Genomic DNA, 24,178 nt, shown 5'->3' with positions numbered 1-24,178 from the left:
AAGTAACTGGGAAAAGGCAGACTAAGAGCACTTTCTTTGCAGGATGAGATTCAGAAGGGCCAATGAAGACAATATGGCTCTTACATCATGCATAAAACGGTCAACAGCCCTATGTGCCACAGAATCTCTGTGCCGCCTTAAACAATAGACTGCTCCAACATGACTGTACCATATTGGACTCGTGGATTATTCTAGTACCTTGGAACAGATCTCATTTGAACACGTCCAGATAGCCCATCAATTCTACTACGATTCAAAGCATGCGACTTTGACTGAATACTTTTTGCTTCTGTCCTTTTGACATGATTAAACAAACACTTGTTTTTAAACTGTGTACATGGGTGTTCATTCCTGCACATCCAGTATGCTTTCAGACTGTCCCTGTATACCCTATAGACAATGCTGTGATTGTGATGGTTACTGAGGACTGATTCACATGAGCTGGTTGGCTTGCCTGGATGCTTTTGCCCATGATGACCTGAGCGTTTAACCACTAAACTCAGACTACTGGCATTCATGGGCATAGATGAGTGAGATTTCATTTTTCTGTTCAACATGAACCCAGCAGTGATCTTGCTTTATTGGTGAAATGCTTAGGTGCTCATTTTACTATGGGCAAAAACATAATACAGAACGTGTCCATCTGAACTGTTAGATGGATGGAAGAGATCAGCCCTCAGTATCAACTGCAAGCAACCCATAGTGGTATATGGCAGGGGATCAATGTGTCACACATCTCACCAATTTCAAACCAATATTATGATACTCTCCAACGCATCTGCTGCTCATCGCAGCACAACACCCTACCCTGTTCTTTCTCTACTATGCTGGGGTAGCTCCAAAGATGGGCATTTGCTTTCTCATGGAGGGCAGCAATACCCATATGGTCAAACTAAAAAGCTTTCAGCTCCTGAGGCAGAGAAAGCTTGGGTGTGCCTTAATATCGTTTTGTAGCGTAGAGAAATTTAGAAGTTAAAGTATCCCCTTTCAGTGTGTGGTGAGTCTATGGGAAAATCCCCCTTCAACATGTCCAACAAGCCTTCTTCTGATCAGGAGGTGGCAGTCTCAGCAATCCACAATAGTGAAATGGATGAAGTTTTGAACTAGAGAGTTCAAGGTGTGAACTTCCCCAGTCCAAAATTACCAAGCATCCTACAAGCGAAACCCAAATCTCTGCCAGCTTCCGTCTGAGCTCACCAGCACCAGCCTTCCTTCCACCACAACCTCCTGTCTTCTACTGTAGAAATAAGCAATGACAAGAAGGGTGGCTGTATTCATTAGGCAACAACAGCACTGTGGAGATTGGAAACTACAAGAAGCTGGGGAGCTGCCATTTTTAGGCACCTTGGCCACCCAGGATACACCTGAGCATGCTCACAGAAGCATCCTGACTGCTACAAGTCCTAGGAACTGCAGTTTCCCAGTCTTTAATTCCCTGGGCCCAACATGTTCCTGCCATGTAATTAAGGCAACAGCCACCACAAGGAGGAAGGGGCAGAGAAAATAGGCAACAAGAAGGTTTGCAAAGGGAAATGGAAGAAGGGAGCCTGGTTCCAAGTTTTATCACACCCCTGATGGCATTACTAAGAGGACACTGAGATATTAATGGGCCTGAGTGTAAAAATTCAGGCTTGAATCTGAGCCAAATTTAGATCATTTTGGAAAGTCCATTCCAAACAAAACCTGGGGAGATCTGCTTGTCACTGTGCTGAGCACCTGTTCTGTCAATTGCTGAAACCAGCAGTGCATGTTAACTTGGCATGCACACAACAAACTGAGAGCTTGGGAAGCACAGGGCTCATAGGTATGTTCACCAGGTTCTTGAATGGCATCAAACTGTATAATACAGGATGTTCAGAATTAAAGCAATCCTCTCCCTACTTCACTATCATTAGTTTATTATCTTTTTTTTGGCTTTCACATTATGTGAGCATCTGATAGGGAGGAAATAGCAGAAATCAACCTAGCAACAACAGAAATTTGTGCAGTTTGACTGGACATTTGTAAATCTAAAGCTTGGATGGAATCTACTGTGGTGTTGGATGCCATAAACATCTGCACCACTGCAGAGAAAAGTGCAGTAAAAAAAAGTAGGGTGTCATTGTCATTAAAAATGTCATCTCTATTATCCCCTCCCCTCTGCCTGCTATAGGTAAACAAAACATTGGTTTCATGTAGATAAGTGAACAGCTTATTTAACTGAGTTATGCTTGCTAAAGTGTAAAGCTTATTGTTTACCACTATCAATGAGAGAGGTGGAAGGTAACTCTGGAGTGCTGCTACCTGAACATCAGAATCTCAAACTGTATTTTGTATCAGCATTGTCATCCAAAAGACAGGTCCTATGTAACTCACATAGCTAAAATAACCCCAAGACACACCGTATAAGTATTGCTTGTATGTCTAAGAAATATGTCAGGGAAACTTCCCTATATCTGTTTACTAAAGTCCTGTGATTGATTCCAGATTGAATCTGGCCACTCATACGATCTAGAACTCTTCACTTATCTTGCTTATTTGACATCATTTACATGATCAATTTTATGATCGCTGCTGACCTTGCTGAAATGTCAGAATGGCTCAGTTCACATGTACAGTCATACCTCGGGTTACTGACGCTTCAGGTTGCGTGATTTCGGGTTGCACACCACGCCAAACCCAGAAGTAACGGAACGGGTTACTTCCGGGTTTCGGCACATGCACAGAAGCACCGAATCACAACACACTTGTGCGCAGAAGCGGCACTGCGGGTTGCGAATGTGACTCCCGCACGGATCACGTTCGCAACCCGAGCATCCACTGTATTACCAAGCTTCAGGCTTGCACACCCACCTCTTCTCCCCTGCTCTGATTCCATTCCCCTTTTTATGGACAAAAGCATAATGCGCCATTATATTCAAACCTGCAAACCATGATTCTGTGACCATATCGCAGCTGCAAACTACAGTTTGATCATTATTGGTCTAGTTTGGAGGGCAGATGCAACCATAGTCTAGTGGTTTGGATGTAACAGTAAACTGGTTTTGCTGCAAAAGAGGCAATGCAGAATGGCATGATGGAGGGGAGCATGAAGGCCAGGGCTTGCTTGCATTATGCCAACCTATGGTTTAGCTTGACAGCTGAACCTATAATTCTGCTACTGCAGACATATCCAGTGTATGTTGTAAAAGGAAAACTAGACCAAGAGAAAACTCAACAATGTTATGTACACACCCTATTATTGCTATTTTGCCTTTTTTTAGTCCTAGGAGATGAAAACAATTCCAAAGTGATGCTGTACATGCAAAACAAGTTGTTACCTTCCATTCTTTCTGCTGATGAATGTGGCATGCCATTAATATCAGTTCTGTTCGTGGTGACAAGCTGTACAAAATGCAGTTAAGAGACTATATGTTATCCACTCCAGAAAATAATAATCAAAGAATTTATAATCATTTTAAGATGCCAAGCCCTAATCTCAGCAACCTCCATTATTCACTAACCTTCTGATCCTTGTGCATTTATACCATAGAACCAAAACACCAGTTTAGCCTTATGGATATAGCACTGCCAATTTAGCTTTGACATTTATTTAAATTTCTGGATGCACAAATGTTTTGTATGTTCCTCTCCTCAAGACAATGGCCTGAAATCCAGCTGCAGTTGCAAGGTACAAAGGAAAAGGGCCCAAAGGAGGTTATGCATCCAGTCGGTCCAACATGGACCAAATGAGCACTGATGAGAATGTGTGTCCAAATGCTCATATATACCTGCCTTGGCTGGAAACCTGTTTATGGCTACGGATCTTGCTGTACTTGATCAGGGCAAACTGCGTGTGCTCTCTTTGAATGGCGTTCTTGATGACTACAGAATAAAAAATGGAGCAAGCAGACTGTAAAAGGCTACTGTGATTCTACGGCAAGGACTGGAAAGTCAAGCTTGTGAGACCTTGTAGAATCTTATCAGATACGCAGCCTGAAAGATAATCCAACAGAAGATGAATTCAGAGAACAATGCTAATCTCCACCTTGCCCATTCCCTTTAATAAGGATATCTGAGGTGCAGTTTACAATGAATATTGTCTAACAGCAAAAATAAAAAAATGAATATTCTACTCTTTTCCAAAAGCCAAAGTGGATCAGGATTCCCATGAACCAGGATGAACCAGCTGCCTGTCTAGATATTGACATTGCCTATTTGTGAATGAAGCCAAGCAACAGACTTTCTGGTCTTTCCTTACTTTTTGTTTAAGCCCTGTTCCAGACACTTTAAAAAAAACATTTTAGTTGCTATTATTCTAACATTCCACAATTTCAAGTTTTGATTCATCCACAAAGCTTTTTGTTTTTTAATGTGCTGATATAATTTGGAGGTTTTCTCTAAAGTATGTTTGCAAAACCTCACAGGCTACAGTAGTTCTAAAAGAGTTTCAAGGTTTAACAAGATACCTGATGAAATTTTGGCAAAGCTTCTTGTCCTCTCCCACCCTTCAGTGGGGAAGAAAAATGTGGACTTTCTTTCCTGCCTGCATTGACAACCTGTGTGATCTTACCACTCCTAAAAGGTTTGATGCAGACAGATCATCCCACTTTGTCTTCTCAGTTGTTTTCTATCTGCTCAATATCTAATTCGCCATCCAACTGAAAGATGTTATCCCCTCCTGTCCCACTGTTCCTCCATGAGGAGTTGTCCTCTTCTTTCCTACTGCTCTCGTCTTCTGTGGCACAAAACTCTGATTCCTCGTAGGAGAAATCTTCTTTGCTAGATTTACATTCTTCTGCGTTTGAGTGTGGCTCTGGCACAGGGGTGCAGGCTGGTGTCCTGCCTGGCATGACGTCCAAGGTGCAAAGGGATGCTGTTGTCCATGACTTGGTGCCGCCGATGCCAGGTGAGAACTGATTCTGTTGAGAGCAATCATCCGCTGTGATGCTAAGGCAGCTAAGGCTGTTAAAAGTCTGACAATTCTGAAAAAGAGGGGGGAAACAAAACAACACTGCAATTAGGAAACAAGGATGCTGGCTCATACTGAGTATCTCTCTGTCATTTGTTAAGATTACATGTTTGCTAGGCTTCAGTGAAGATGTACTGCAGTGCATATTTTTATTGGGTTAGATTCTGTGGGTTGTATCCGACACTGTCTGTAAGTCCCACTGTATGGACTTCCACTCATACAGTGGGACTTTCTCTTCCTCTCTGCTCCCTGTGTGTGCTCAAAATCTACTCCAGAAGGGTCCTTCATCCTTCTGGAGCAGATTTTTATGGTGTGCAAGTGCTTAGTGGAGCAACAGAACTGGCTACAATCCTGTATATTTTTATTGGGTTAGATTCAGAGTTAAGCACACAATGAGATGGGCAGAAGATGGCTTTCCCATCCCCTCTGCCCTGTGGCATCCCCTCCCTATGCTCTGGTGAAATTCAGGGGACCCTGCTGAACAAGTGGGGGGTTGGGGGGGCTGAGACTGCCAAATTTTCAAGGTTCTTCTCAGTCCTCTGTACCATAGCATACTGAAATTTACAGGGCACCCCAGATCTTGTAGAGCATTCTTCAGGGACTGCGAGACTATCAGGAGGAAGAAGTCACCTTTCATCAGCCTCACTGTCAAACCCCTTCATCTTCACAGATGCTCAGGCAGCAAACAGGATTCTTCCCTACTCCATCTTATCCTTGAAGCAATTCTGTAAAGTAGGCTAAGCTGACCTTGAGTGGTCCAAGATAGTGACTAGCCTAAGTTCACCCAGTGACTTTCACCACCAAGAGGGTTTTGTGAACCTGGCAGGTCTTGCTCCTAGTCTGACACTTTAACCACCACAACAGGCTAGCTCCATCAACTTCCTTGGGCAGGTTTCACCATGATATCATCATGAATTGGAGATGCTAATCCAGGCATAGGCAAACTCGGCCCTCCAGATGTTTTGGGACTACAGCTCCCATCATCCCTGACCACTGGTCCTGTTAGCTAGAGATGATGGGAGTTGTAGTTCCAAAACATCTGGAGAGCAGAGTTTGCCTATGCCTTTGCTAATCTTTACAACAGGCATCCCCAAACTTTGGCCTTCCAGATGTTTAGGACTACAGTTCCCATCATCCCTGACCACTGGTCCTGTTAGCTAGGGATCATGGGGTTGTAGGCCAAAACACCCAGAGGGTCGCAGGTTGGGGATGCCTGCTTTACAATCTCCAAGTTGCCTGGAAAATGTCACTAGTTATTTTTAACCACTATACAGAATTACACTTGGAAGAAGAAAAATTGTTTTTCCAAAGGAAATCTCAGGAAAACGATTCAACAGTAAACCTCGCTTGGTCAGCCCCTTTAGGATGGCCCATGTGTCCTTTTCCCAAAGGCACACTAGTAGAGATTAGTTATTCTTAGCAAAGTTCATGCAGATGCTGGAGAACTGAAGGAAATGAAAAGCTACTATTGTTTCCCTTTTCACCGGTTCCTGCATTTCTTCTAACATCCCCCCATGTGAGTCTGTGCCCATTTTATTCAGGACGAAGGAGTCACCAAATACAAGAAGTTCCTGTGGACTCCACATGCCAGTTTTCAGTACATACATGCAGCTCTCTGGAAATGTGGCTAAGACATTTGCTCAAACAGAGATACTTCTGCACTGGGATCTGCCGGTGCAACCTCCGTATTAAACTATAAAATGACTATATTGATGCATGCCTGTGAGAATTCATGAAAGAAGCTCTAGCAGACAGAAAAAATATTTGGTATGGCATGAAAAGCTGCAGAAACCGCATTGCTCTTTTTACTCTGTTGGCTGGGAAGCCTCTGAATGGCATGGATGTGTCGCAAGTGGGGAACCTGCACACACTATACTTGCAAGGGGCCAAACACACCAAACGAGAACACCTGAAACCCCACTATATGCCTTACATTTCTAGGAGGCAAAGACTGAATCCAATCCCAAGTGGGTGATTGTAAAGAAGGTGGTCACAGATCTCTCTCTGAATTCGAGCCACCATCATTCTACTTCCAAGAAAGAAGGATCAGCTGCTTTGGAATCACTTGACATTTTACAAACGAAGGAGTGCTTGTAAGCTTCATTGCCCACCTTTCAAATTCCAAAAGCAAGTTTTCACAGGCACCAAGCCCTTTGTTTTCTGGAGTGCTGGGGAAAAGATGGCCCCATGACAATTCATTAGTCAGGCGGGCATTATGATGTTGCTGCAGATGTCTGCCTTTTAAGAGGAACAGAAGCCTCTGCTAATCTTGATGCCACAGAGTTTGGCAGAATTCTCTGGTCTCTAGTTACCTGGTAACCACTGAGGAGCATTCAGTTTGCAAACAGTGCTGCAAATGAAGTGGCTGAGTTCTCTGAATTCCACCTTTCAGTCCTCTGCACTTGGAGGCAACTGTGTCAATACCGCTGTTCCCCGTGCTCTGGGATTAAAGGTGTACACCACCTTTGCTTCAAAGGGATCTTTTCAGCCTTTCACAGTTGCAGAACAAATGCCCTGTTTGTCTGGCTCTACATTGTAGAACCACTCCAAAGGCTTGCAAGGCAGCCTCGCTTTGTCTTCTCTTAAAATGAATAGAAGTCTTATTACACAAGAAACATGCACCTTTCCAAAACAAACATCTTCCCCGAGGCCAGGCCAAAACTAACAACTGAGTCAGATTACGGCTGTTCTTCCACGATACACCACTACAGATAGGCACCATGGCTAGAGGCCAGAGAGAGCTCAGTTCTGCTTCTTCAGGTGAAAATTGCTTGGACCTGCCAGTAGGAACATCTAGAGTGGGTGGGCAACTAATATCTTAGGGGCCCAGGTTGGTGCATCAAAACTCATGATGGTAAAAGGAAAATATTCAATTGAGAGTTTGCTTTTTGTTTGTTTTTGTACCAATTTCCAGAGCTCAAGGAGGATGGCATTGTACATGCCTGGTCCTGGGGCTGCTAAGCTCAGGGCTAGACCTGAGACACAAGTTACAACAGCTTGTGGGTTTGATTGTAATTGCTGCATATCAACAGAGGGCAAGGGAGGCTTTGCTTCTTTCGAGGTGGCACCAAGGAGGCTTGAAGCTTCAACTACCCTGAGAAACATCCCTGAGAGGATAGGTACCAAGTCAGGTGCAGTGATAGACAGTGGTTCCCATTGTAACCGATCCTTTGAAGGGCACGCAGTACAGTGCTGAAGGAGGCCGTGCAGAAAGCTGATCTAGCAGCTGCTTTGCTCAGATAACCCCTTTCTAAAAAGAAACCACATTGCTGAATAAGTGCTCCTGGATAAAGCTCGGCGGGTGAGCTCCCCCCTTGGCTCATTCTCCTTCGGCTATTGCTGTAAGCTTTAAAGAGCTGGTTGTGAAAATCCAACAGCAGCACAGCTCAACCTGGGCTGTTGTTTCCATCCACTCTTAACACTGGGGCAGTGGTGTGTGATATCAAACAAAAACTTTCACAAAATGGCATTGTGCCATGGTAGTATCTTCAACTATGTATGTGTCAAGTATCAGATTTCTGACAGGCCCTATCTATTTCGGAGTGACATCTGAGACCCCTTTTTAACAGGGGTGTGCACAAAAGTCCACTTTTCAGATATTTCCAGAGATAGGAAATATCTTCTAGGAAAGAAGGTGGTTTGTCTCTCGACGCCTCATAGGCTCTGTTTGATTGACAGCTGCACTAGCATACAGCCATATGGGCTGGGATCTAAAGAGCTATTCTCAGTGAGCCAAAGCAAATTGCATCCTTTTCTTGACCAGGCTGTATCACAACCAGTTTTTAAAACTCCCCTAAAGTCCACAGAAACTAAAAGATTTCTCATCCATCTTCAGAAACCATGATTTAATCATTCTTTATATATTTTTAAGAGAACAGGTTTCTAGCTCTCATTATTTCACAGAATATGCATAAAAGTCAAGAAATGAGAGGGAAGGGTCTAGTGGTGGGTTTTGCAGCAATGATAGTGCAACTATTTTTCATTGGTCTTTCCCATGGTGCAATATGCCTATTTTCCTTACTCCAGAACCTCTGTATAGTCACTCATTGCCTTTTCTGGATCTGCCACTATTTAGCAGAATACAAGCTTTCTGGACTCAGAATCTGGGACCTTTAGGGCAGAATTCCATACCTCTTGAACTTTAGGCAGAGATCCCTCTGCATTTGGTGCTTAAATTTTTGTAGTTTGCTGCACAGTACCTCTGAATACTAAGACAGCTGGTTGCACTTTTCACGTGCACTATTTTGGAATCCTCCTAATAATTATTTCACTGGGATTGTTTCAAATTAATTAGCTAGATGGCTCCAGCTTTTGCACAACGTAACTAAAGGGTTCACCCTTAAATAACATAATGAGAGAAAACACCCAGGCAGCTGGCAGTTGAAACAGGTGGGAGATCAAAGCTGGCAGCATTTTTTACAGCAAGGGTAGAGACCAACATGGCACAGATAAAAGGGAGGGCGGGGGCAAACTGTGAAGACAAGTCACTTGTGCTTAATGTGCTGCAATGCAAAAAAGACAGCGATAACTCCAGGCCTGTTATCTGACGGTTAGCAATGCTGTTTAGTAGCTAGCACTCTAACATATTCATATTTGTATTGGCATTGGTCCATATCCACAAACTTACACTACAGCTCCTGACCAGTATGATACCAGTTCTTCTACTTGGGTATCAAAGAGAGGGGGGAGATTTAAAAAACAGAAGCCCCCCCCCAATATTTGAATGCAAAACCGCACAAGTCATAAACTAATATCTCTAATGTTGACCTTTCAAATGTTCTGAATGAGAACCACCCTGCCTTGTGAAAGCAGTTTGCTTGCTTTGCCTGTTCACTGTTGTGCAATGAGTCAGTCCCTGGTTTAATGCCATACAAGTGCACCTGTTATCATATTTCTGCTGTTAGAGGGCATGCTTTTTTTTGTTTTTTTAATTGCAACTGTTCCCACCTCATGCATAACGATCCCTTAGAGAATACGGCTTTGTTTTCCCCTTCCCCGTGCGCCAATCTAACTGTTGTAGAAAGCAATATGTGGGTGTAGCTATTTATTCTTGCTAGTGTGGCGCATTCTGGGTTTAATGCAAATAAGAGAGGGTGATTTGGAGAGACATCGAGGGCTGGAAAACAGCATTACCTGGAAGTGTCATAGATGGCATTAAGAACATCCAGTGGAGCTCATAAAACTGAGCTCCCTGAAAAGCACAAGGTATAGTTTGACTCTCCCCACCTCCCCATTCCCTCCTCCCCACAAAAAACCCAACAAGACTAAGAAATCATCTCCAGTACCTAGATCAGGGGTTGCCAGTCTTCGGGGCCAACTTGAATTTTTTTTACAAAGTGCAGAGGGTGTGTGGCATAACACAAAATGGCTGCCATGAGGATGTGGCAGAACACAAAGAGGCTTCCATGGGGTTATGGCATGCCACAAAATGGATGCCGTAGGTTGTGGCATAACACAAAATGGCTGCCACAGGAGCCTGGCGTAACACAAATTTTCTGCCTTATCTAAAAGAGCAGAAGAAAGAAATGGTGCATACATACCCCCCCCCAACAGCTGCCCTATCAGTTGGGGGAACAGGTACTTACATCAGTCAACATCACAATGAGTAGCATTTTTTAAATGGAGAGAGAAATTTCAGGGCCCTTGCAAAGCCATTGACTATACAAAGTAGTCCTTAGGGTTAAAGTACATATTGTGGCAGACACCATGTTCTTCATGGTAATGTGTAGCTTTACTTGTCCTGTAATTTGATGTCATGTTGTTCTCCCGAATTTGATGTCTCTTCCCTTTCCTACATCGTTTTCTCACTGCCCTTCCACATCATTGGCTGTCTCTACTGGGAAGCATGGCAGGGCACAACATGACAGCCTATTTTGTGGAGCAATGGGAAATATGTATTATTTGGTTGGGGATGGGTTAGAAAGAGAGAAGAAAGTCATGTGAGGATGCCCAGTTTCTGCCATTAGGTAGAAATCAACCCTTGATTTAAGACATATGAAGATAAGTCTTTTGGAACAAAAGAAAAAAAAAAGAGGAATTAAAACAGCATCAATCATAATTAATCTCTATACATAGAGATGTGAATTCCATTGGATTGTTTGCATTGCAAGGCATTCCTTGCATTCCCCTGTTGCTTTCATTCTCAGCTGACCACTTGTGAATAAGCACTACATGTTGACCCTGAGAAAAGTGTTTGGTTTTTATCTTCACACACAGGACTAATATTCTGCAAACATGCCTCGACATGCCAATGCAAGCCTTATCTTGGCACCTTCTTGATGTCATTAGTTTGAAAAGGCTGGGAATGTTATTTTAACAGGATTTTTTTTTAAAGTTTATGTACAGTAGCTTTGTTACAGTATCTACATTTATTTTTCTTAAGAATCCTGCTATCAGGAATTTGAATGGCACTTATTAACCAGCAGGACTCTCGCATTGGTAGACTTGTAATTTGGGGCTGCATTAGAACCAGTGATACCAAAGCAAACAACTAAAATGTATGCTTCTTTTCAGTTTTTGAAGAATGACAGCTTCCCGGATGTGCAATTGTACAGCCTTCCTAGTACCACTGAACTTAAAAATAATAATAAGAAAAAAGTTATGCTTCTTATTGTTTTGCTCAATGTTTCCTGGCCTATCTTAATCACACCCTACCTCTTTATTCACTTCTACCACCCTGCTGCAAATTATTTGGCAACCATTAACTGCTACCTGCTTGTTTTAAGGACCCTTTAGACATCCCTTTTATTGTACATTCATTATGATTTGTGCTCATTGTGTTATCAGGACAGCCATATGTGATCCTTCTTTCACTACTGCTGGCACCTGCAAAAGTTTTGGGGTGGTCACACTGCTTCCCTTCTAATCAGTCTGTATCACAGATCTTCCTGCAAATGATATGGCTGCAAATGATATGGCTTATTTTTATTCTACTTTTGTTATGCTAAGAGCCCTTCCGGGTAGCATTACAAAACAAACTAAAGCAGAATAAATCCACCATTGGTGCACTATTACTGTGTCAAAAACACGTTGCAGAATATGCCTGTTTTAAAACACCAATCAAAAGGGCAACTAATTCATTTCACATTTGATTTACCGTATTTTTTGCACCATAACACTCACTTTTTTCCTCCTAGAAAGTAAGGGGAAATGTCTGCGCGTGTTATGGAGCGAATGCCTGCGGGTGGCGGGGGGGATCTGCTGCAGTCGTGAGCAGAGGATCCATGGTTCCCCTTCCTTCCCTCCTCCGTGGTTACAAAGCATGGATCCACATGGATCCTCAGGATTTTTGCATTGGGCTACTCCAAACTCACTGTCAGATCACATGTCTGTGGCCACAGCATGAACCACAAAAATCATATATCCACTATTTCGTTTAGAATATTTTTTTTCTTGTTTTCCTCCTCTAAAAACTACATGCGTGTTATGGTCTGGTGCGTGTTATAGAGCGAAAAATACGGTACATATTGATGAAGCAGTCACACTGAACCATCGGAAAGTGGGCATTTGCCAGCATTCAGACATATAGTGGGTTAATTAAATTAAAAATGTGAATCTACAATATATAACCATTATTTTTAGGGGTTTTTTGTTTGTTAAAAACTATTTTCCAGTTACTTGGTTTTTACATCTAAACATGTATATGGGAAGCAGTACAACAGCGTGTCATAGATTACAGGTCAAAGTTTTAAAACTACCAAAGTATTTGGTTTTTAAAAGACTAGCAGAGCTATCCTATATGGAATTGGGGATGAAAGGAGCAGCAGATTCACCACCTCATCCCAAGTCTTGCTGACTAACACTGAGCAGGGCAGGGGGAGGTGTTTCCCCCTGCTAAATTTTTATTGCACCAGCTCCAGGCTGGCATACCTGATGAGCTGAGGATCAAGTCTTGTGTTGGTGGATTTGCATCCAGTATCGGTGATCACGTTCTGCACTCTTTTGAATGCCACATTGAGTCTAGTAACATAACTGGCAACAGCTGCTGGGCAGAGGCCTTTCCCCACCCTGATACCTCAGGTCCTTTTAACCAGAGATGCTGAGGACCAAATTTGGGACCCCCTGCAGGCAAAGAAGATGCTCCACCACTAAGCCAGGGATGCAGCCAAGAGGTGGAAAACTCACAATCCACAAGGAATATAGCGTCCTGATTAGGCCTATAATGTCCAGTGCCAATAGGGAACATGATTATCCATAATGCTTCTTCAATGCATAAATCTATGTTCTGTATTATTTGCTTTTCTATTATCCAGTCTTAAGGGCTTAGTTAAAAAAACACACCTATAATACCAGCTTCCCTGCTACACCTAAGGGTCGCACTGAGAAAGTATAAAACCTATGAAAATTCACTGATAAAAATCCTTCCTTTTCTGCAAATTAAAAATCTGTGAGATTTTCTTTTTCACTTTGAGCATGGGAAATCCAAAGAATCTCTCTCTCTGAGATCCCCAAGCAACTATGGTAGAAGAAAGGTTAACAAGACTGTATTGCCCAAAGTGAAAAAATACTGAAAAGGTCTTGTGCTAATGCCCCCCTCCCCCCCCCCGCAAAGAAAAACCTCCCACTGCTACTAGGATATTGTGGCAGCTTTCCTGTTGAGGGTGTAATGCTATAAGCTGTCAACAATACCTGTCTTACCTACCAAACTGTCATCACCTGCCATTTAGCACACTGTGCTACAATTGTTTCTTCACAATGCTGAAAATTACTGTCTGCGAGAAGGAAAACAGTGAAGTGACTGTAAGCTGCAGAAATGCAAAGTAGTTTGCTTGCCCCTTTAAGACTTGGTTTGTTCATTCCACTAGGATGAAGTGCCCATGTCTGCATTTGCATGAACAGTGTAATTCTGAGCAGAGACCTGGCAGAAGTTACTCAGAGCAACTTCTGTGAACTGCAGTGATAAAAATAATGTGTCTAAGACGGGTCCATACAGAGGACTTCACCATTATTTTCCCTTAAAGCATTAGCCAGGAGAAGGAAACTACGATGGAACATGGTAGCCCAGAGAATGTATGACCTTTAAAGATCTGAGCTCAATTTATGCATTTGCTGCATGTCACCTTCTGCCAAGTTACACTTTCCCACCCCTAAACCAGGAATTTAAATGAAAATGAATAAGGTAAATGTTTTCAAAGCACCTGATACATTTAAAAGTGATTTTTTGTGTTAAGAACTTTAAACACTCAGGGCAAAACAAGGATGCTGTGGTTTTATGAGTAATTCAATCATTGCAGATTATTTACGGAGAATCTGTGTTAAATGAAAACTGGCATAAACAGTGTCCAGTGTTGTTTTGCAGAGATCATGCACAATGAAGACATCTGCTGATTTCATGCAAGGCGAGGCAATGTACGTGTGAGTTAAAAACAGTGCTTTTATTAGCTGCCTTCAAACGTTACCTGATTCGAGATGTGGTGTTTACGAGCACCAAAATATTCTATTCAGAATCTGGACAGTTAATCAGCTAAAAGCAACTCGTTGTCAACATGCTGTTGCTGAGCCCAAAGAACAATGCTCCATTGTTCCAGCTCATGTGCATTTACAACTCTTATAACAGTTATAAAGCCTCTAACAAGAGAAAAGGAAAGCAGGTTGGCCTGTGTCATTTTCACCTTTTAGCCACTGCAATAAAACAATTTGCCAGTAAAAGAGCAGCTTGATATCAAACCTTAATGGCACTCCATGAAACCCAACCACTGAAATGAAATACAATGGTGCATTGACTCCCTATGCTTAATGTCAGTGTAGAAATCTAATAGTCCTAACTGCTGGCTGTCTTGGATCTCTAATTTGCACCACGACTGTGAGCTTTGGAGCCCAGCTCCAAAAGATGCTGAAAGATGTGGCTGTCTTATTTCTCCCGGCAGTAATTAGCCAGCCTTGCCAGTATATACTCAAGTAGTGAGGGGAAAGCCAAAGAACTCCAAGACAAGACCAACAGTCAAACTGGAGGGGAAAGGAGACAGATATTATACTGGCATTTCTTTTCCCTGGCTTCAGCTTCCAAGTGATGAATGAAGTGTCAGGAAAATATATGACAGAAATGCTCAAGGAAAAAAAATATACACAGAGGGTAGTTATAAAATATGTGAAATACAAACAGAATACTATATGTCTGGCAGGGAGTCTGAACTGGGTTATATGCTAAGGAAACAAGATCCTGCCAATATTGCCATGTCAATGAGTTCTCACCTGTACAATTCCCCCCTTCCCCCTGCATAATAGTTTGTGCTCCTTTACATTTTATTTCAACAAACTACTGCTCTATACATTGACCTGCTTTTGTGGATCAGAAGGAAGCCTGAGGAGTATTTGTTTACTTGCTTTCTTCCTGCCATCTGCTCCCCTACCCCACCATTGAGGTTCAACATCATGCCATCCATCAGATACATGAGTCCAGCAGCTAGTGGCCATGTATGTATACATATCACCACATACTTCCTTTGTTGCGAAGCAGGAGATGCCAAGGTTAAGCCCAAGGATTTGAAAGACATAAGGTTTTAGTTGCAACTTGATAGTCATTTTTAGCGATGAGTGCAATGTCTGTAGTCATTTAAACATAATTCATGCTAACTGAAATTGTGGGTATTGTGGTTTACAGACTTGAACCTAATTGGAATTGCAATTTCACTCTCCTTTTTCCTGCTTTAGAGAGTTAGGGAGTGCTAAAGAAGCACATGATGAGTTACCATAATATGGATATAAGTGGGTACTGTAAGTAAGGACACTTACAGACTGTTTTGGGTGGGATTCAGTCACATACAGGTTCCACACTTAAAAGTTGATTTGATGATTTTGCGTAACTAACCCACTCCCCCCCCCCAAATCAGAGTTTTTACAATAAGGAACAGGATACGAACATGCACTGGAAATCATGGAACAACAATCACTTGACCTGATGTTGTGTAACCTCACTGCAAACAAATCAGGATGAATGTTCAACAAAGAGGTCATCTGGAAACAACCTAAGATTTGCAAACATCCTTATATGTATGAGTAGCTCTATGTGTATTCATAACAGGGAGGAAAAACAAATTCTGCCCTCAGGCAAGCAAAATTCCACACCAAGTAAACCTGGATCCTATTACCTGTACAGTATGTAAATTTATTGTGTCGGTATAATTTCTCTTGTTTTGCATTTTTCTTCTTCTTTTTTGCTAATCTAGAGAAGGATCAAGAACTGAACAGGGCATTGAAGCCTCCTCAGTCCCGGTTGCTGAAACACCTATTCAGTCACATTTCTGGCTTCTGAGATTTTGCCTGGTATGGGTCACACATTTTCAAACACATTTGCAGAACTGTATGGGCTAGAGAGCAAGAGCTGAGATCCTTGGGAAACTGTACGCCACATTCTGCACTTTTTCTGTGCGCACAGGGACCTTCACTGCTCTCTTGCTCCCACCCATGCAGCCCTGTGTATAGGTCACAACATCTGAAAGTGTGTAGGACTGGTAATCAAATGTTAGACGAAGCCAGTAACTGACTGCTATCCCCTAGGAGAGAAAGGCAAACAAGGAAACAACTGTATCTCTCAGATATGAGTGGGACCAGCCCTAATGAACTGGCAAGGCCTCATTTTATTTCAATAGCTGCCAATAAATAATTGCTGTCCTGCGTAAAGTTCACTAGTACATTGCACAAAACCAGCTCTATTTGCAAAGCACAGAAGAAGAACAAGCCAGCAGTATGAGACAGAAGTAGCCCCTGGAGGTACTGTGTTTCAGCTGTCGTTACTGAAACCACACAAACCAAAGCATGTTAATTTCAAAGCAAGCTGGTACAAAACATGCACAGTAACTGCAGGGCCTTGCAGCTTTATTATAGTTCTCTTTAAACTGCAAGCCAGATGCTATCTGCTGTGAAGACGGGGAGGTTGTGCCAGAGAACAACCCACAATGATTACTTAACACTCTTGCCGCACAGTGGAGTTACAATCTTCATGAGATGTGAAAAAGAGATGACAAGGATTTCAGACTTCTTCCAACGACCATTTCATGTGACTGATTAAAGTGACTGGAACTTTGTTCTCAAGGACAAAAAAGAGAGAAGCAGTGGAGGAAAAAAATATGTACACACACATACACACAGGGTGGGGGGAGAGAGAGATTCAGCCTGATTAAGCCATTTTTCAGCCCCCAAAACAAAGCTGCTTCAGGCAGGCCTAGCCTGGTGAGAGCAGATACAATTTGCAAGTTGTCAATGCTCACACAATGTTTTGAGGTCTCAAACCTTAATCACACAAAGCAGCAAAACCAGTTTCCCGCTGCAAGGTTCCCAGCCGCCATGGGCAAAGCTGTACATCTGTGTGTCTGATGCAAAGTGTGGAAACTGAAACCAAGCATAGAATTTCACTGATTGAAAGCAATTCATTGGCGGTTGCGCCCAGTCATTTCCCTGCAGTCCCGCAAAGGGTTCAACCATCAGCAGAAAAGAGGGGTCGGGATTTTTGCTTATTTCTTCTTCCCTCTGCAGGAAAGTACTTAAAACCTCCAGAGGGTCGAGGGTTGAAACAAACACTGTGCAAGGGGCTGGAGGAGAAAAGGAGGATTTTTGAACGTCACCTCCCCGTCCCTTCCACAAACAGAAAGCTCTGATGCAGCAAAGAGCCTTCCTGTGAGCATAGAGACACCATTTGATACAACCTGAAGCTTCCTATGCAGATTCAAGAAATAAGGAATTATTTTAATCAGCAGATTCTCAAGAAGTGCTCCAGGAAGAGCACATGGTAATGACATCAGCATAGCATAGTGGTTAAGAGTGCTGGACTAAGACATGTGAGACCAGAGTTCAAATCCATACTCATGCATTACTTACCTACCTACAGTAGCCAGAGAAGCTGTCTATGCTAAATTCTCTTCTGTGCAACAATAAATGGCACAGATGCTTAACTGCTATGGAACGAACTCATCACAATTCAGGTTTACTGAAACCACACATCACTTAACAGACTTTAGGAAACGCTGAGGATTTTTGTGACATGTGAAAGCATTATAAGGTCTACTGTACAATGAGGATCCTGGAAACATTAGTTTTGAGGGAGGCAAAGAAAGAAGCTAATGAGAGGGTGATCAATGTAGTCCCGACTACTAAAACAATCTCTCAATTGCATGCTTTTTAGAATCAATTCCCTGAGTCACGAAGAGCTATCTGAATAGTAGGCACATATCTTTTTGGAAGTACATATCTGCTACCAGATATGGAAAAGGAGTAACAGATACAAAATAGTACAATGATGTTTGAAGAAAAAAACCTATTGGAGTTAAGAACTTCCACTTCTGGGTTTATGTCGTGTTCTCTCTCTCTCTCTCTCTCTCTCTCTCTCTCTCTGTGTGTGTGTGTGTGTGTGTGTGTTTTAAATTGGATAACACATTTGAGTAAAATTCAACAATGACTTACATTCTGTGAAAGCCCACAGACTTTCCTTGGGTCTGTAGCACAATGTGTTCAATCTTCTTAGTATTTGGGCAATTCCACTGAGTTGGGATTTAACATCACCACACACCAGGAAAGTTAGTCTAGTCTGTAGAAAAGCAGTGCCAAGTTTGTTGAATGTGCTCCAGAATAAGCAGATTCCAGTGAGTCTTAAAAGCAGCACAGTGTGAGTAGTAAGACCTTCGTCCAGCAGATGTAGGAAAGCAGATTTGCAGTTTATCCACAGAAGCAGGCAAGGGAGAAAGTTATCCAGGCATATGGTTTCAAAGTCACAGAGAGTAGGATAACAAGAGGACTTGTTCATACATACAGCCGCCTGCCTATGTCCCTGTTGTCTGCTCCAGTTAATCCCTTCCATCCATGGATGGAATTGTATGAGGAAAGCGTAAGTTGCATGACGCTGCTGAGGTACCCCTGGCTAATTTTATTCTTAGCCACAGAAGCATTCTTAGAGCCATTACAGTCATATAACGTGCAACTCATAATATCTATGAAGCCACCGTTCACATGTTACATTAATCTGTATGGTTTTATATCGTCAGATGATCAAATTGGATATTAAAAATGGGCTAGCTTATATGTGTGAGTTGTACCTTGGAAAAGTGGTTTTCAAATATATATACCCCAATGGGGAATTACACTATGGAAACACCTTTAATATATTACCAACTTGGCTCAATTAAAGTAATTAGGAATCAGTATAGCTATAAAACTTGCCTGCAGTTTTGTACCTTGCAAAGTTTACACAGCACCACCTCCTATTCTTTGGCGGGGGGGGGGGAATCTTTTATATATTTTAGTTTTAGGAGGTGAGATTATGCCATTTATTCTGTAGCTATTTCCACTGCACAAAATATTCGGTGTAAAATAGTATAAGGCCATTAGGAAAAAAGCAAAAGACATCTGCAAAACAGATTGCTCTGAAAGTACTTGGCTAACCACTTGGTAACTGGACTTGATCAGCCAAGATCAGGAGGATTCAGGGAGAATTTTCTGGGAGTTCATGGCAAAATCATGATGTAAGAATTACAGTACTTAGGAACCTGGGAGGCTGCCTTGTGCCAAGTGAGATCAGTGGTCCCTATCAAAGGGCTTGTCCACACTTCTGCTTGTCTCATGCCTAGAAAGCACAGGTGAGAGGCGTTTTGCTGCTTGTCCCATCCTTCCTAGGCACAGGTCCAAGCAGTTTTGCCTTTGCCTGCCACTTTCCCCTGGAAAACCCACTCTTAAACACTAAATCGGAACAAATGGTAATCTGTGGAAACTGCTGGTAGTAGCTATTCAGAGTGTTAGAAAAGAGTTTGTCACAGCATTACCTAGAGATACCATGGAATGAACTTGGCTCTCTCTCTCTTTCTCTTTCTCTTTCTCTCTCTCTCTCTCTCTCTCTCTCTCTCACACACACACAAAATTATTTTAAGCTTCTCAAGTGGAAGTGCCATATTTTTCGCTCTATAAGACGCACCAGACCATAAGACGCACCTAGTTTTTGGAGGAGGAAAACAAGAAAAAAAATATTCTGAATCCCAGAAGCCAGAACAGCAAGAGGGATTGCTGTGCAGTGAAAGCAGCAATCCCTCTTGCTGTTCTGGCTTCTGGGATAGCTGCACAGCGTGCATTCACTCCATAAGATGCACACATATTTCCCCTTACTTTTTAGGAGGGAAAAAGTGAGTCTTATAGAGTAAAAAATACAGTAACTGTTCTGAAGTTGCTACTGGTAGGTATTTAAACCCCATGGCTATATGATATTTACATCCAATTCTTTGTATAATAATAAGCGTATGTTCTCACATGCTAATTTGCATAGGAGTCAGGAGAATGTTTGGCTCATCTACTAAGTACTTACTTAGTTACACACATCCTGGTAGAATAGAAAATACTTCACCCTACTGTGTTCTTCTTTAGATGTCTTTCTAACTCAAAGTGATTTGTTACATTTATCCTGTGCTGATTCTGTGAAGAGAAGCACAATACAATAGTGCCTAGTCTTCCAGACATTGGCGATATTGCACTCCAGCAAGTACACAACTGATTCATTTCCTAACCATTTTCAGTTCTGAAAGCAAATGTATATAATGTAATCAGTATATATGGACTTTTTGAATGTAAGCCCAGATAGTCTATTAAATGTTTCTGGAAAAATCTTTCCACTTATCAGGGACATCAATTATACAATGCTGAAAGACAATTTTTTCGTGGGAAAGGGCAATTATTTAAAATAAAGGCTGCATTTCACAATAGGAGATGTCCAAATACCTTGCAAAACATTAAAGTATAACACAACACTTCTGGAAGTGGAAATATAGTACTAGTAACAATTAGTATCCCACACAGCTGTAACTGCTCTGTGCATTTATTTGGAGCAGCATTTCTATATGAATATGATATATAAAAAAACCAAGCAAGATAAAAGCCATTTTAAAAGTACAGAGAGGGCACATACTACAATTAAACCAAAAACTTTTCTATTTAAGACTATGAGGGGGCGGGATATGTTTAATTCTTTCTCTTGCAGAAATTAAAATCCTGCTTGCTAGCATACCAGGGAAAATAGTTTTTCCTTAGCCTTCTCCCTCCATAGAGTTTTGCAGAAACCCACCTGCAGCTTGATGCAGTCCAGTCCAAGATTGCACCAGATTACTTTTCTGCACATCTGAATCACTGTCAGTCATGCAGTGAAGCGTTCCATGAACTAAACATTTTTTAAAATGGATTGAAGGCTAAAGGTGAACATGACAGCCCTCCTGAAAGGGAGGGTCCATTCTGTGTTACTATTCGGAGGACAAAGAAGTAGCATCAGGTTTAAGGGGAAATGGCTGATTCACAATGAGTGAATATTAGGAAAACATCTTAACCAAATAAAATGTAGGGCAATGGAACACGATCCAGAGTTTGGAAGCATTCGTTGCTGGATGTTTCTGTGAGGAAACTAGGGAGGCATCTGGCAAAAATGCCTGAAGTGTAAAATTCCCTGCCTCGGGACAGACAGTTCGATGAAATAATCCATGCTGTTCCTTCCAGCTCTGCTTCTGCAATTCCTAAAGGCATCTTATGCCAATTTTAAGCATAATTTTTATCACAAGTATGAGAGATGTTAAAGCATAAGCGATGCAACGTAAGCATGGACAGTTTACTGGAGGATGAATGTAATATCGTATATTGTTAAGATTAAGGAGAGTGCCTTTACAGAAAGACACAGGGCCAAGTTATATTAATAAAATATATTTACAATCTGGATAAAGTATATGCTTCAGAGAATGGAACAATAAAGTAACCTTAGAAGAACTGGGTATATGCTACTCAAATGCTATTCATAGGGGATCCATTTCTATTCTTTTATTCCTCCCATGAATAAGTTAATGATCATTTACTTTTTACTCATATCCACAATAATTCCCCCATACGTTTTGTAATTCCCCTTTTGTATGGTTGACATCATCCCTGTTAAGACTTTGGAAGGCCAGAACTTGAAAGCAGGCTGCTATGTTTTGGACCCACCATGATCCAGCTGTGCTAATTAGTAATGAGAGTATGGAGGGATGTGGTTGGAGTAACCAGTGAGCCGTGCTACAGAATGGAAGTTGCAGTACAGTGAAAGGACTTGAATGCACATGGGCTGCAGCAGGAGAGGCTAAACCTGTGGCCCTCCCAGTGTTGCTGAACTCAACTCCCATCATCCCTAGCCAACAGGACCAAAGGCAGGGATGATGGAAGCTGTGATCCAACAGCATCTGAAGGACCACAGGTTAGTTATCCATGGGCTATAGGGTACTTGTATATACCACTGGCATCTGTGTGATTTGGGCAACTTGTTGTGGCTTGTGGACATTAATCAAGACTGGTTGCAGTCTCTAATTACTACAAGTTTTGGAAGGAAGCCCTAAGCACTGTTATTTTGTTTCATTTACTTTAATTATTTGTTAACTGCTCTTCCTCTAAAGATTCTGATGAACAAGAACTAATGTACAACAGATGAGAGGTAATTTTGTTTTGACGGAAGAGGTAATCCTTGCCCGTGAACTGGCTCTAAACAAGATGGCCACATAAGCATTTATTTTAATTGTGCCTAAATCTTCTATCATGAAAAATATTTGTAGACAAAAGGAAATGTGATTTGCCCAAGAGTCATGGCTAACTTTTTCTCATGCCTAAAGGAACAGTTTCAACAGCTGTGCTGAAATTGGCTTTGGTTCCCAAACTGTCCTTTAATGTCTTGCTTTGTGTGTTCCCTGTCTTTGTTCTTGACACTTTTTTCATTTTAAGTTATACTCGCCAGCAGCCTCAGACAGAAAAATAAGAAGCAATTATTAAAACATGCTAAAGGGGAGCAGAACAGGAGAGGGAGGGAGGGAGGGAGGGAGGGAGAGGGAGAGGGAGAGGGAGAGGGAGAGGGAGAGGGAGAGGGAGAGAGAGAGAGAGAGAGAGAGAGAGAGAGAGAGAGAGAGAGAGAAATCGACTGTCTAGAGCATATCACTTTGTTTGACTTGAAGGAGAGAAGCAGATGACCATCTCAAAGCATGAGAGAACAGCCAAGGATTTCTTGAAAATTTCTTAAGCCACCATGAACAAATGCTTCTAGCTGCCACTTTCCAGCATGTCAGGAATCTGGCAACAGCTATCAAGAAAGGGCCACACTCCTTGATGCCAAGCCAGCAAAGAGAATATACTTCAGCTTAAAAATAGAGGGCAGCTGGCCCACAAAGTCAATTTTCATTTGTGCATTCACTTTCCCCACTGGAGAACCTGCCTGATTCGTATTTTATCATTCCATCACCGTGTGTTTGGCACAATGTTAGCTAACCAGATGGCTGCCACACACTTGGCTCCAAAGCAAGATCCTTAGAGAAAGGCACAGCAAGGGTCAGTCTGTGGCAGAAAATGGGAACAAGCTGAGCCAAACCTTGCTGTTCAGACCAAAGAACAAGCCTGACCCAGAAGACATGAAGGAGGTCAGACTTTATTATGGGACTTGAACTGCTCTGGTCATCAGGAAGCTTTAGGGTGGTATCTTAGTCTATTTTGTGACCATATTTTAAGAATCTTAACGATTTTTTGGGGGGAGGAAGTATTTATCTTAGTCACATACAGTTTCTATTCTGTTAAGTTGTTAATGAGAGTCTGATCTACTTGGCTAGAGAAATCACAAGAAAATCAGACAAACTGCTAGCCTCACATACCAAATGTAACAGAAACTGGCATGTCTCAACCACCCAATACTCCTCCATACCTATAACTATAATTATAAGTTGGCTGGTTCTCCAAAGATTAATCTGCAGGCAAAAGCCAACCCAGATTAAGTTAAATGAGCCTTTCTCCTGTTAGGTGTATACAAACACACCCACCAACCGTTAATGATAGAAATATCTAATGCAAAGCTGAATTTGATTGCATTACTGTGGGCTTCAATGAGTTCCAACAAGGGAGCGCCTCCTAGACCATTTACCTCAAGACAGTTCCTTTCTTCTGAGACTTAAATGAAGTCCATATGTTTAGGTTTTAAAGGCCAGACTCACTTCATAATTCTCATTCCCTTACAGTTTGTTTTGAGTATCAGTTTTTGCAAACCTGGGTTCATCAAGGTCTGCCACAAGTGACAAGGCATTCTTTCAAAAAAAATGAAGGGTCACTCTTAACCTGTTTTGCTTCCTAAATCATATTTAACATCTTCAGATATATTTGCCTTCTGGAGTAGAGTCAACATGAGTTCAAATAAGGTTGCATACCTGGTAATGACATGGCAAACTGTCTTAGCAATTATGCAGCAGGTTGTCAATAGATAACAACGAATGTTCTACAAAGATGTTGCAGCTAAAT

The 24,178-nt window shown here is 42.0% G+C and overlaps 1 protein-coding gene across 5 annotated transcripts in view; it reads right to left on the bottom strand.

Moving 5' to 3' along the window:
* Window positions 1-3,996: 3,996 nt before the first annotated feature.
* The window catches only part of FAM53B (family with sequence similarity 53 member B), a 113,368-nt gene continuing 93,186 nt past the window's right edge, over window positions 3,997-24,178 (bottom strand). For all 5 annotated transcript variants that reach the window (XM_081863752.1, XM_081863751.1, XM_081863755.1 and 2 more), the window contains exon 6: window positions 3,997-4,943. In XM_081863752.1, coding sequence (XP_081719878.1) covers window positions 4,578-4,943 — 366 coding nt within the window. In that variant the 3' untranslated portion in view covers window positions 3,997-4,577. The remainder of the gene's footprint in view (window positions 4,944-24,178) is intronic.

This window comes from Podarcis erhardii (assembly GCF_964252035.2).
Source record: "Podarcis erhardii genome assembly, chromosome: 5".
NCBI lineage: Eukaryota > Metazoa > Chordata > Lepidosauria > Squamata > Lacertidae > Podarcis > Podarcis erhardii.
This window is presented reverse-complemented; position numbering and strand designations above follow the sequence as displayed.